Source organism: Trachymyrmex cornetzi, unplaced genomic scaffold (assembly GCF_001594075.2).
Source record: "Trachymyrmex cornetzi isolate Tcor2-1 unplaced genomic scaffold, Tcor1.1 scaffold147, whole genome shotgun sequence".
NCBI classification, from domain to species: Eukaryota; Metazoa; Arthropoda; class Insecta; order Hymenoptera; family Formicidae; genus Trachymyrmex; species Trachymyrmex cornetzi.
In genome coordinates this window covers 4716447-4731724 of record NW_017296059.1, presented here as the reverse complement: position 1 = coordinate 4731724, position 15278 = coordinate 4716447, and the positions used below count along the sequence as shown (strand labels likewise).

General features: G+C 36.3%; 1 protein-coding gene across 1 annotated transcript in view; it reads left to right on the top strand.

Moving 5' to 3' along the window:
- The window catches only part of LOC108757691 (probable G-protein coupled receptor B0563.6), a 33146-nt gene extending 26201 nt beyond the window's left edge, over positions 1-6945 (top strand). The window contains exons 2-5 of the mRNA XM_018502197.1: positions 3031-3180; positions 4294-4544; positions 5509-5796; positions 6694-6945. Coding sequence (XP_018357699.1) covers positions 3031-3180; positions 4294-4544; positions 5509-5796; positions 6694-6945 — 941 coding nt within the window. The remainder of the gene's footprint in view (positions 1-3030; positions 3181-4293; positions 4545-5508; positions 5797-6693) is intronic.
- Positions 6946-15278: the final 8333 nt, after the last annotated feature.

Here is a 15278-nt window from a genome sequence, read left to right as displayed (position 1 = left end):
TTGAACAAGAGTAGTCGTATTTTCACTCTTGAAAAAGACAGGCTAAATTTTCAGTCTCTTCGAGTGAGATTTCACTCCACGAGATTTAGAGAGTATACAGGTGACAACTATACAAATTTTATATGTAGAATTAATGTATGTATAATTAAATAAATTATTTTAGTTACTCTGTAATTATAAAATATAGAATTAGAGTAAAATCACGTAAAAAAAGTATATAAACTACAATAATTATTGCGTAATTTCTCGCAATTTAAAAAATGTTTCTGCTACTTCAATTTCAACTAATTGTAAGAGAAAATAATGCAACTTATATACCAGTTTTCGCACAAGTTTAATTTCGTAACTCTATTCTTCGCACGTAACAAAGGATAAATAACGACGGTGTTAAGGCTTATTAGGATGGCTTATTACATTAGATTACATCGCATTATTACATTACGCGATGAAGAAAGAAAGCCTCGCGCACACATCCAAAGGTCCAGTGCATACAAACTACTAGGCAATCATTATGACGTATTTCTCGATTTCGAAATTCTATTACTTTAATTTCAATCTCAATAAAATGCAGTAACTTATATACCATTTTCAACCCAAGATTAATTTTTCAATAAATCAATATTAATATTACATGAAGAAAGAATGCTCTAACATTATTTGGATTGCATAATTTTACTCGAGTACTCCCCCTTTGTTTTGTCAAAATGACTGCTTGCGATGTCGTACTTGTGCACGTATGTATTTATTCTCAGAGTTTCGTTCACATATCAAAAGAGTAATTTCAAGAAAACGATAAAAGCGAGGAAGTAGATCGAAGTACTAAACCCTTATACTCTCACTCACCGTTTAGCGAAGAAATCGAGAGACCCTAGTGAAACCTAGTTGGTTCTCTCTTGACTGTATTACTGACGGACGAAAGACGAGAAATCGTAATTTAAATGGAAAGACGCAATTTTGCCTTAATGTGACGACTCCAACGTAAAAGTTTTACGAGCTTCCATGATGCGTCGCGTAGCCGGACGGAAAACTCGACTTTCATTCGCGCGGCATTAGCCAATTTCCGGACGATTCTTGCGACTTTCATACTCCAACGAGCGTGTACCGCGCGCTTTAATAAACTTTAGGAAAGGAAAGAACCGAGAGAACTTTTCCCTCGCAATTAAAGTGACTGCCGTTCCACAAGCGTTTAGGGAAGGCTCTACAAGGTGGCTGCAGAACGCGAAATCTGGGTCGGTTGGTAACAGAGTCGGCTGGTTGAATTTCCTACCCAACACTCGGTTATCATCGACCGAAGAAGCTTGCGTTACCAACAAAAGCTCGTCGAGCTTATCGGCGGTTGAAAGCTCGAGGTTGGTCGGTACAAGAGTTGATAAAATCTTGCCAACCTACTGAAGTTCATTCGTCATATATTGGTTGAAGATAATTCAGAAACGATTGCCGAGCTGCATTAGAGGGTGAAAGTCGTTTAACCATATTGAGATTGATCACAAGCCAACTCACAGAACTCGTCCAATGGAAAAACTACGCTCTAAAAGTATCAGTGTAGATTTAACACCATGCAGTATTTATATAATTTTTAATATTAATATAAACACCAACAGGTGTGAATTTTAAATCCATGATGTTAAATCCATCAGTAGCGGATTTAGACAGAGGCCCACAAGATCCAGGTCTAAGGACGCCTCCTTTTAAATACCAAAATTAAAGTAAATTTTGTATTTGTGTAGAATTGTCATCTGTGGTAATGTTCGCCAACGTAGCACCTTGTAATACTTTGGCGTATGAAAATAAAATCTTGATGTTTTGGTGGAAAAGTGATACTTTTCGATGGTAGCCAACATTTTTTTTTTGTTTATTTGTCTGAAAGGGGCGCCAAGTGTCTTAAAGGGGCGCCAAGAAGTAAGGCCTAGGTTGCAAAAATGTGTAAATCTGCCACTGATTAATCCACATCATATTGGTGTTAATATTAACACCAATGCAGTGAGAATTATACAGATCGCATGGTGTTAAATTTACACCGATATTTTTTTTAATGTAAGCATTGATCTCTGTGAATGGCTTGTGATCAATGATGACATGATTAAACGGGACACTCTCGCATTAAATCTAAATAATCTTTTATTCACGTTATATAATTATCAATCAATATATTAATGTTAAGTATAATTTGCAAAGAGCTTTGGCAATTTTAGACAAAGTAAGACTAACTGTTTTAAGTAACCAAATTTTTATTAGTGTGCTTGAAAAAATTTCTTTTAGTCGCATTTATATCCGAAGTAAGTCAGCAATTTTTTATCTAACATTTACGAAGCGAAAGAAGTGTCGACATCTAATTGCGCTCAGGAAATTCCGCGGAACGGAACGGTAAATACGGGCGTTAATTGGTTTCAATGGACGGTAAAAGCTCGTAACAAGAGACGAGGTGCAACGAGCGGCGCGACCAACCGTACGAAAACAGGAAATCAATGGAAATTGGCAAAAAAACGCGTATCCATGTTTTCCGATTGTTTAAATTCGCGGGTTTCGATGAAGTTTTAACTTGGAATTGTGAAATGCGCAAAAAAAACTACTAACTGTCCACCAACGATTGAGCAAAATATATGCAAATTTGAAGTGACACTTGACTAAAAGAAAGGAGAATTACGATGGGGACGTTAACATTTTAATGCGTTCAGGAACGCATCAGTGTAACGGTCAGAAACTGGTAGGTATCAAATGCGCGACAAGTATAAAACGGTGGAACCGACTAAGAACACTCAGGGATCCCGTAATAGATCCTGAAGAGTGATTTAATCCTATTTCCATCGTTCTACGCGACGGCGACGGCCCCGTGGAGGCGAAATGAAAAATTCCACCGCGGTGACAGAATATTCTAGGGAAGTTGCGAGAATGATTAAGTGAATCGTGACGCAACGTTCGCCCGCTGTTCCGGGTTTATGAATCAAGTTAACTCTCGGTCTCGGAGCTCTCTCGCTCTTATTTTTCCTCGTCCGACTATCCTCCTTAACTCAGCTCCTCTTTTTGTTCCAGGTTACTCCGCGGCGGCGCTTCTCGCGATCCTTTTCTGCATCCCTTTCGCGCTGAGGGTGCTCATCCATAAGGAGACCGGGGGATGGAGTACCTGGATTCAGGCCTTCTATCACGCTCACCTCGAGCTCTTCCTCGGGAACGGCTGTTTGGGTACGATGAATTGTTGTTAACATGAAGAGAATCTCGAGGAAATTTCGCTGCGAAAGTTCCTCCTACAAATAATTGACTTGTTCTCTCTCTCTCTCTCTCTCCCTCTCCTCTCCTCTCTCTCTCTCTTTCTCTCTCGTGCTTTCACATACAGTTGCGTTTAAACTACACATACACTTGAGTTTAAATTTTTATTTTTTTGTTTCTCTGCATTTGTAATATTTATATTTTATTTCTTCATTTTATATTAATGCTTATTATTTTTTCTATTAATTCGGTTTCTATTTTTTGAAATAAATTTTTTATTGTATTTAATTTTAGCGCTTAAAAGGACGCTATTTCTACAGCACTTACAAAATAACGATATTTGTATTTCTGTCTCTCTTAGTTTCGAGCTTTAGCTAGCAAGCTCTGCTTTTCGTTGCTCGCATGCTGTATTTTTTCATTTATTTCCACAAAATTTAATTTTATTTAATTTTATTTTGTTTATAATACATATTTTTTCATTGTATCTATTTTTCTTATATTTTCGATTTTGTTTTATTTTTTTCTTTACCATTACTCTTTATTGTATATATATATATATATATTCTTAGAGGACTTGCTCTAGAATATAATAATAAATGCTCTATTTGTTCATATATCTACCTCTCTTTCTCTTCCATTTTCTGTCTCTCATTAATATCATTCTTGTGAAAACGACTGATATGATTTTCACAACGGGGAAAAGGAATAAGTTTATCTACATTCTACATTATCTATTCTCCACACTGAGCGCCGAAAGAAATAGAACATCGCTCGTTGCAGAACTTCTCGCTTGCAACGGAAAACTTTGACTTTTCCGTATCTTGCGGCTCTTGTAAGTTACGACGATTATGGCGATTAAAAGTTCGCTCTGGCGTTGTTCAAAGAAAGAGAATTAGAGAAAATGGGACGCGAAAGGAAAAAAGAGCGTTAAACCATTCTGCACAGGCGATGAAACGTGTTGCAAAAATTTTTCGATTAACGCCACGTATATTGCGTGTAGAAACGTACAGGTGCCTACGGAGAGAGCTTTTAAAGCCGACTCGACATAGCATTATATTCGAGAGATATAGGGGTTAATTGTATGCATAGGGGTTGGAGTAATGATGCTTCTGGCATTGACAGTGGAGCGTTACGTAAGCGTCTGTCATCCCGGGCAACACACGCGACCACTCTGCGGACCACCTCACCTAACAGTGGTACTCATCCCTCTGGCTACATTTCTTGTTTATCTACCGAGTGTATTTCGAGGTGAAATTACGACTTGCCTACTGACACCCGACGGTCCTCTAATCTACCAGAGGAGAGACAATCAGACGTTTCTCAACTCGTGGTACTATCAGGTAATTCATATTTTTTTCTCGCTGGTAAAGTTGGTCTTTCTTCCTAGCCACAACTTCCAAATGGTATTTTAAAGCCGACAACACGAATATAACGTTGTCAATTCGTCTATTTATTCCTTAATTATGGAATACTCTTGAGTGACACAATATTTCTCTATTGATACATAAATTATACGTACAAGAAATAGGACATTCATAATTAATGTAACACAAGTTCTTCGCACATTTACACTTTTAATAAAAAAATATTTATAACCTAGAATAATAATAAAAGATTATAACAATATTTATAATCTAGATTCTAGATTATAAAAAAGATTTTTGTAAACACAAATAATTTAATTATTAACTTAAAAGAAAAGATAGAATGAGCACACTATCAAATTCAATTTTGTAATAATATGGAGTATGTAGTCTAATTGTGTACGTTTCCTCATAACACTTAAATAATAATATATAACGCAAAATATAATAACAAAATAATAACCTTCAACAAAACTGCTTGAAAATTGAAATCATTTATTACATTTTCTGTAATAAATACTGACATCTAAATGAATATAACGGACACATTTTTTAATATCTTATCTTTACTTGTCCTAGCCTTTAGCATGACAAATTGAACTTCTTAATGACCATTGAAAAGTATAGTTTAGCACTGAATGATCTCACTCACTTGTATATAAAATTTATGTATCGATAGTATTCTAGAATTAATTACTTGTAATGTCATTAATGCTAGTTATATACATATATGTAAGATATGCTTTAGTGGTCTAAATTCATAGAAATATCTAACGTCAAAAAAAGAGATCTGACATATAAAATTAAGGGACTCCTAGAACATTTAGCATATTTAATTATATTCTATTTGTGTGTGCGAGATTAAAATGATTTACATCATGTTTAATTTTAAATTCTAATTTTACGGACTCTTCGTATATGACGCAAATATGTGTTTCAGGTGTATATGGTGGTGTTAGAAGTTGTTTATAAAGTGGCGCCAACGATCCTTCTCGCCGGTTTCAATCTAAGAATAATGATAGTGTACAGAAGGTCCTGCGAGAGGCGCCGGAGAATGACCCTATCGAGAACTGTTAGCAGCGATGAGGATCCTAGAACTTTTGCTGAAGAACGGAGGCTCATGCTGCTCTTAGGTAGCACCAGTATTCTTTTTTTAGTCTGTGTCAGTCCTATGGTCATCTTAAATGTTACGCTCAGCGAGAGCAATCTCAACAATTATGCTTACCAGGTAAGGTTTATTCCAAATATTTTTATTGCATATTACCTCTCAATTAAATAATTTAACAATGATTTACAACTTTTACAAGATTTCTATTTTTTTAACTAAATGATGATTTTTATATATTATTAGCTGTTAAGAAGGAATGTAAGTTAAAAGATTTCGTCAACCACAGATTAAAAAAACTTAATTTCTAAAAACTCTACAAACTTAAACAATTTACAACTTTTTTCTTTGATTTTACGGAATAAAATATATAAAAATACAAAAAATTCTCAATACCATTCAGATGCTGAGAAACAGAAATCTTGTAAGTCAGTGTAATTTTTTGACATATTAAACGTGGTCAATAAATTTATATATATATAAACAATAAAAGAAGCTTCTTGTCACATTTATTTTTATATATTGTAAAAAGTTAATTAAAATTGTTATACCTAACGAATTTGCGTTATTATACAAGAAATCCTCAATCAACGAAATTTTTTAAAATTGAAGGGATGGAATTTTTTGAAAACCATACTTCTTTTTTAGCATAAAAAGTTCCTACATAAAATGTTTATTATATAATACTTGTTAAGGAATAAAATGTTAACCAAAGTTTGTTTTTTAGTGCAATTACCTTCAAAACATATTCATTCTTGTTTACAATTTAATATAAATTAACAGTATAGAATTGAATTCCAAATTAAAAATTAATTTACGAAAACAACTCTACTTTTCTAGCAATCTAATTTTTCTTCTCATCATTTTATTGCTATACAAGAATGGTCGATCAGGATTTACTTTTCCCCGTCTGCTTTTTCTCAATAATTGATTTTAAATTCCAACGTATACATTCTGGCGTCTAATACACGACTTCATCAATTATGAATCCGTCCATTAATTCACTGTATTCGGTTGCAGGTGTTCCGTGCTCTGGCCAATCTGCTGGAAGTGATCAATTACTCGATCACATTTTACATTTATTGCCTCTTTTCCGAAGACTTTCGAAACACTCTAATTCGTACTCTGCAGTGGCCGTGGGTCAAGAGCGAGCAAGGCGGTAGGAGCCTGCCGATGAAACATTCCCCGATACCTAGACCGACGACTACGACGACAACCCCGCCAACTACCACAGTTGCGACCCCCGGACATCTGGCTCGTGCCAGCGTTTAACACGGATTTTTTGCCATCGATTCTGGCGTCAACCGCTCGGTCGCCAAGCGGTGCAACAAAAAGGATTCGAATCTAGCGCAGGATTGACGCACTATGCAACTGTAAACGTCGGGTTTCATTGTAAGAGCAAAAAAAAAACTCTGTTAAATAGCCCGATATTCGAATACGCCGTTCGTTTACGTCGCACGATTACGTCGGACAATCTCGTTTGCGTGTGTATGGGTATGATGGTGATAATAGTAATTAATGAAAGTTTCTTACGGTGATTAAATAGCTGTTTATCGTTTCTTCGATCGATAGAACGTCGGAAAGACATTCATCTTCTGCTGGGCGTTTCCTACGAATCTTCTCATTCTTACAGGTCGATTTATAAGGAAGTATTCGAACTATGCATATTCTCTGTGTACCGGTGAACTCCGAAATAGTTGCAGAGGCACGGCCATATTTACGAAACATTCCTGCGTACTAGCGCCTAAAGATGGGCGTGTCTACATGGCTCTGCTGTTGCAAAATTTCAACGTTTGACCACTCCGGGAATCAAATCGACCAACTTAATTAAAATAGCCGATATCCGATTATCTCTCCCTCTATCGAACGATATTCTCGCTCGGTGATCGCGTGAAAGCGTTCGTGAATGTCCAACTCGATTTCATGAAATAACGACGAGGATGTAAAAAGACAAGGAATTCTATGTATCGCCGAGTGTCCCACACGACTCTTTCGTCCTCCAAAGTGCAAGCTGGAAAAGTTTCTAACGTAGTCAATCGAGTTTATGCGAGAGAGGAGAGAAGTGAGAGCCGCGTCGCAATGCGTTTGTGTGACGCGGAGAACTCATCAGAATTCGCGCGGAAATGCGACAATAAGACTTGCGCATCGGAGTCGCTCGTTGGAAATTAAACGAGAACGCTTGGACGAGGCGAGAGAAAAAGGAAGGACGGATATAAAAAGGAAAAATCCGAAATGTGTCAAGTACCTGATTGTACAAGGGAATCTTTCCCGCGAGAAACCACGGCACGGGAATAGCCGGGGTTGAATCGGGGTGGAAGAGACCGCGTCAAGAGAGAGTCCGGGATCATCAGAAACAGAAGACGGGAGGCGCACAAAAGGCATACTGCAGCTTTTACGGACCTTCAAAATAACGAGTAACATCGAGAAATATTTTATCGCCGCTCCGATGAATCATCGTGATTTATTTCCGTGTGAGTGCTGTATAATTAAGCGCTACCGAGCGCCAGTGAGAATTACGTCTCGTCTTCGCCGCGTTATTGGCATTAATCTTTTACACACCGCGATGTATCTTCGACGTCGATAAGCTACGTTCGATTAGACCTAAGCAATTTATGTATAGCGCTCGATAACGCTTCCCATTCCACGTTCTCCGGGACGGGAATTGAATTTCAAGGAGGTTCGCGTATTGAAGGAACGAAAAGAGCGTATCGCGATGCGGGAGCGAACGGGCGATACGAAACTACTGGTCTCGCCTTTTGGATCTAACGAAAGGACCGCTGCCGGTTACGATAATAATATTCCATCGAACTCTCTCCGAAATAAACCGCTACCTCTTGATTACATCGTGTTCCGAAAATAGATGCTGCACTTCAGAGAGATATTCTCATTTCTCCGGGAAATCGATAATTAAATTCGCCGCAACGGGTCCGTCCGCGTTCGTGGTTCGATGGTGATATTATTTCGCTTTATTTGCATACGTAAATCCCAACGAAGAATATTTCGCGACGTACCTCCCTTCCCGGGACGCGGCGCGTCTCGTTTAGTAACTTTGGCGAAGCGCGCGTGTGAGCGAAGAAATAAATTCAGAGAAACGTCTATTCTGTTTTCAGAATCCCTGCGTCCTTCCCATCCTTATTATGCAAACGGAACGTAAAAGTTGTAGGGTGTGTATAATTTACTTGAAAATCGAGAAACTGAACGAGGACACTTTGAGCCGTTCCTTGTTTTTAAGTCCTCTGTTTTTATCTACCCATCCAGAAAAGATTAATGGATCAGTCGATATGTTGATAAAAAGTCAATGTCTAATATCGTTTAATATTTTTTTGTCAGCTTCAATTCTTATCACAATTATTTTTATGTTAATTGACTAATTGCGAATATTTGTATGAGGTTTCTATTGTCACTCGGTCAATTCTACGTCGAATACATAGAAAGAACGACTTTTTTTTTGCTAAGTCTCTAAAACTTTTAGAATGAATTTGTGTTTTTTAGGTTGAAATTAGAATCACTTTTTTTTCAAAACTGGCTTAATTTTTGCATTTTACAGATTTCGCTGCAAAGAATTTAGAGAGTACATATAGCTAAATTTTTAGATATTTCAGTAAAACCTTTCCGTTATATTGTTTTCGAATGAGTAGCATAATTTATTGGTGAGACATTGGTTAAATATTGGCACGCATTGGTGGGCTAATATTTTACACTAATAAATTGTGTTACTAGAGAACTTTGCGTCAATACTATGTAGATTTGGCCGAAAAATAATATAAATTTTACAGAAATGTTTGTTTGCAATTACTAAATTAACACAAAAACAATTATACTGGGGTAAAAAAATGACAAAAATATTAAATAATATTCAACTTCAACAGTCAATTCCATTTGACTATCGATTTGACTAATTATTCCTGGCTAAGTATTTTATTCTCTGAGGAAATAAATTATGCTCCACATACTTTAGAATTCTACGCCCTTCGAGTTCCTTGAATCACTATTTTCTTCGAGTAATTTACCGTTTTTTTCGACAAACAATAAAAATATCTGCGAGGTGCTTCAACCAACGCTCGTCACGTCGAATGCGACAGCAGCAGCTCGCTGTCGAACCAGATGACGAGTGCATGACGAGCGCTCAGTGTACCTAGCCTCGCGGAAAGAACTCGTGCAAACAGGCCGCGTCCATTAATTCTCCTTTCGATCGGTTTTTGCGTCATGCGTCAGTCCGTGAAATTTTGATATTTACCGCGCGGATCGATAAAGCCCTCCTCGCGTGTGAAGCTTCGTGAGGATATAACACGCGCGTTCCAGCAATATAGAGTACTGATTAAACGCGACAGGAGGCGGAAGTGCGACGGGGAGAATCTCCGGCGGATGGTTTCCTTTCCTTTGCGGGGAAAACCGTTCCTGCCGCAAGCGCGGAACCAGATGAAACGGGAAAATAGGAAAAAGTGGAATTTTCGCCGGAGTTAAGTGGAGGGCGGTAATGAAAACTCCTCCATCGTTGGTGGACCGCTATTTGAAAATAATTTAGACCAGCGGTATGCGCACCAGGGGCTTGTTTCGACTACTATAAATATGTCAAGATGAGCAAACCACCTTACGCATACAATAATGCATGCACAGTAAAATGGATGGGTCATCGTTCGCGGGAATAATTTAAGCGCACGTACATCATTCTCGGGAATAACGGAAAGATATCCTACGAGAGAAGTGTGTTACAGCAGCGAATATATACTGTATGTCATAATAAAGTTTCGAAATACGTAGCCATCCGGGATATTTACCGTTGACGGTGTACCATCACTCTCGAATGTAATATCAGTGTCTCTCTTCTGGTCAGTAAAAGAGAGAATGAATGAATAAATGAGTGAATGAATGAATGAATAAATGAATCAATCAATCTCAATTTATTAGATGCTCGGGGATAGAGAGAAAGAAAGAGGGAAATATTCCTCCAATATATATATGAAGAATAAAATCGCTCCAGAAGCAGTGCGATGTGTCTGCACGATAAAGTGGAGACCGGTGACTCCAATAGCGGTTTAGTCCCTATCATATTTTTTATATACTGCGGCGCACGGTGACGCGATAAATTTTTCCGGATGATTTATTTTTCGAGGAGAAGGTCCTACACCTCGTTCCTGTACTATGTAGTTTTCTTTGATTCAAAGTTATCTCATGAATTATTTTTTCACGTTGTTGTTAGCGATAAATCATTCGACATGAAATCCGAGAAAATATTTTGTTTTGAACAAACAACAATTGAAGTAATTTAAACGGCCCTACTCAATCCTTATACTGAAAAAAATACTAAATTTTAATAAATATCTGTTTGAATAATTGTAAGTAAATATTTACTAAACGTAAATGTATATTTTTTTTATACAAACCATTAATTAGATTTAACTATCATTAATTTTTGTGTTGAGTAAATTTATTGTAACTAAATGTTTACTTAGAACTATTTAAAGAAATATGTATTAAATCGATGTAGTAAATTTTTTTAATGCTTTTCACACCATAAGCTCATTTATATTCTGCGCATTTCTTTCTTTGAAGTATGCTAACTAGAAGCATATTTAATTAAATAATAGTCTCTATTTTTTCCATTTTTTAATACATAACTTTACAAATATTTTTTAAAGGTGTTAAAATATATTTAAAAATTACCTAATATTTTTTGTATATTGGTAAAAGTAATAAAAATTGACCCGAGACACGAATCCATTGTGTGTCGTAAAGAACTGAAAAATCATCGTATGTACTAAAGGCTAATGTATAATAATATCATGTCACGAGGACATGATCGGGAATTCACATGAAAAGTCAGTTCATCAGCTTGTTGGTTTTGCGCGATTTGTCAACAACGGTCGCCGCGGATGCGGGATCCGCATTCAGAATCACGTCGAAATCTCATGCCACGGACAAAAAAGTAGCGGCGACTTGGCTCGCGACGCACCGAGCTCTGGAATTTTTGGGCGAAATAGTACCGGTCGCCGGTGGATGAGGTCATCCATGGTGGGGGTTGCTCTTTGGGTGGGCGTCGCTGGGTCGATACAGGGTGGCTTCGTTCGCCGTCGAAGGCACCACGGGGTAAACGAGCACCTTGTCTCTACCCTTCGACTTAACTTTCGGCGACTACGAAGTCGTACGACTCCTCCTGTCGAATTAACTTGGACTTTATAAGAGCTTGGACTTTATATTATTAAATGTTTACCAAAGAAGACGTCAATCAAGGGTAAAGACGATTTGTTTCGTTTTTTAATTATCTCTTTTTTTCGAAAAGTGTTATGAGCTTCCCTTAAAAAGAAAAATAAGGTGTCACGAGAGCGGAGTTGTTATTGCATTGAAAGAAAAGCTTATGGTATTTGTGATTCTAATTAAATGTTAATTATGATTATTACGGCTATATCAGTACTAATAACTATATCAGTAATAATAACTATATCGTTTCCTTATTTAAAAAATGACTTAATCGAAAAATTAAGCTCTTTATAGAAAAGGGAAAAAGACTGTTTTTTAAATTAACAAAAAATTGACTAATCAAATAATAAAAAAAGTATGATATTAAAAACATGGCCTTAGAAACATGATTAAGTGTCATCTTTCTTTTATAATTCTTAAGAAACAAATTTTTTTAATTGTGACGATTTCGATACGCTATAAAATTATAACAAATCCAGAATAATTCATCATAATTTGAAATATCACCAAGATTATATTTATCTTGCTCAACTAAAATGACTAAATACATACAAAATATAATAATTTCTTCCTCAAACTTCGAGCAACAAAACTGTCTTATCTCTAAATGTTCTTTGTAGAAGATACTCTTTTTTATTCACAAAAACAGTACAACACAAAATATTTCGCTCTTGTAGAAGGTATTAAAATCTCTTTGAAATCATTAAGAACGAAATAAGTACTTTGGTGGGTGGACTGTAAAATTAAGATAATTTATTTTTATGAATAATTATTAACTCATTCATAATAATTCGAAAATTACATTGCTTTTTAATCATTTTTTAAATAAAGAAACGATATATACGTTTTATAAAGAAATATATAATTGGCACCAAAAATAACTATAAATGACAGTTATTATAACTACAGTTTAGTCATTTTCGGTGCCAATTACTACATATATATATACATATTGTTAATAGAAACATTAATTTAAAAAAAATTTATTAAATTTTACTAAATATTTGTTCGAATAGTAATAATGAAATATGTACTAAATATAAACATATATTTATTTAATTTAAGTATAATTTTTCTATTTTAAATAAATGTTTATTTATTGTAAGTAAATATTTTGTTAGTACTATTCAAACAAATATTTAATAAAATTCAGTAAATTTTATTTTCGGTGCAGTTATTATTACTAACAGCAATAATAACCATAATTATGGTAACATGTAGTTATAATTATAAATACTAAAAACTATTCTTTCAATGTATTAAATTTATAAAGTAGAAACTCATAAACAAGAAATTAAATATAAACGTAAAAATAAATTAGAAGACTATTTCAGTGGTTAATGTCGCAAGTAATTACTTTGAGCGCACGAATCAAATAGAATCCTATTGATATTCAATATTTAAATACGCGATTAATTATTTACGTCCTTTTTATAATTAAATACAGACATGTATCGCCTCGAATTACGAATTTAATTTAGATATATATATATATATATATATGAATGTGTATATATATATACATATATGTATATTATACACACCTGATTAATAATGTGGTTAACTGTACCATAAACGGATTTACTATTAAAAATAACACACTTGAAATTACAAGACACATTCCACGAATAAATCGACGACCAGATTCAAATTCCATTGTCCTATTACAAATGGTTCACTAGATTAATAAAAGGGAACGAATAATATCGACATACCTATATACAGAATTCCAGAGATGAATATAAAACGACTAGCGCGTTACGAGTAACATAATTCAATTAAGCAGCGATATTGCATAATGTAACGTGCGTTGGTAGGGCTGAACGTCCAATAATTATTGTTGAAAATTTATTAGGGTGTAAATGGAACCGCGTGGGCGACCTGGGACACAGACTGCTTATATCAGTAGGACGTAAAGCGCGACGCGTGCAAAATTGGCGGTCATGCAAATTGCTCGCGTGTGTACTTCGCTGCCCGGTAGTTAACGACTCTTCCGGTTGGCTGAACCTCTAACGAAGCCGTTTCGCTCGTACGCGGGCGCGTTACATTTCCTCACACATGCCGCTGATGAAGAAGTGACTGTGCCGAGGCGTAATATAGAGACACCCAACCGGAAATAGATCGATAAATCAGAGATCCAGCAGCGCCGCCGGAGCGCCGTCTCGCCCTCGTCCTAATTGCCGCCCGTTGTGAAGGCCCGTATGCTAACTCGCAATTATCCCAACAGTCACGAAACGTAAATCATATGCATTTACATGCCTTGGAAATGCATATCAAGGACAGTACATATATATATTGATTGCATCGATAACGCGGTCCGGCTGCTGATCACTTCTGATCAGTACTAAAAGGGATTAAGGTAAGTAAAAGGATTAATTTTAACTGAAAATCGACCGAGAAATGTCCGATACCGATTAAGCAAAGAAAGTCATCCGGTCAAGGTGGTGTAATGATATTTTTATGTAAACTTTACGGTTTCCAGTTCAAGCAAACTCCTCGTCAATTATTTGTCGGTCTTGAAACACAGGTTTTTGTTTACTTTTAAATGTGCTCTAGAATAATAATCTGTAATTTTTTGATAATTTTTTGTTATTTTGAAATATATCTATCATATATTTTTAATCGTGTTAAAAGGATCCATCGCTAGGAAAAAGAACTAGGCCTGATTGGAAGTTTGCGTTTTACAGACACTAGCTGTAATTCATGATCTAGCGATTGAATTCGCAAACGAAATTTATTTAAATTCACACGTCACGCTTTTGAAACGCAGGATGAAATTAAATTAAGTATACGAAATGCCAACACATAAAATACGATTCATCCCGCCGGGTGCTGACCGAGGAGCGTGAAATTTAATGCAAATAAGTGAATCAGTCGGACGAAGCATCAGCGTGGGCGGTCTGCTGCTTCTGCAACTCAGAACCAGTGAAATTTCGAATCATTCTCTCGGGGTGAGTATTTGAAAAGAGACCAACCGCTACCGTTTGTCTCTCGCTTCGAAGTACGAAGACCAGGCAAACGTGGTCAAACAAAAGACCGAACAGACCGTGTCGCCGACTACGTAATTCTCGTTAAGTCCCGAGTTCAACTAGGTATAGATGAAAGATAGTCGAGTTCTAGTGCAGGCAATTTACTTCGCAATTAACGCGGCTATCACTAAAGTAAACCATCGTGAACGCGAAGCATCTCTCTGCGACAGAGTAACCGTGGAAAAATAAACGCAAGATCGCAGCGTCTTGATTTCGCGGGTGCAAAACTCTCAGGCTAGCTTGAAAGATCAAATTTCCCTTCGGAGATAGTTAAATGTATTTTTTTGAGCGACGGACTAATCCGATTTTCGCGCCAACTTTCGAGCACTTCCGTAATTGCTCCACTTGTTACAGAAATATTCAATAACCGCGACTTTG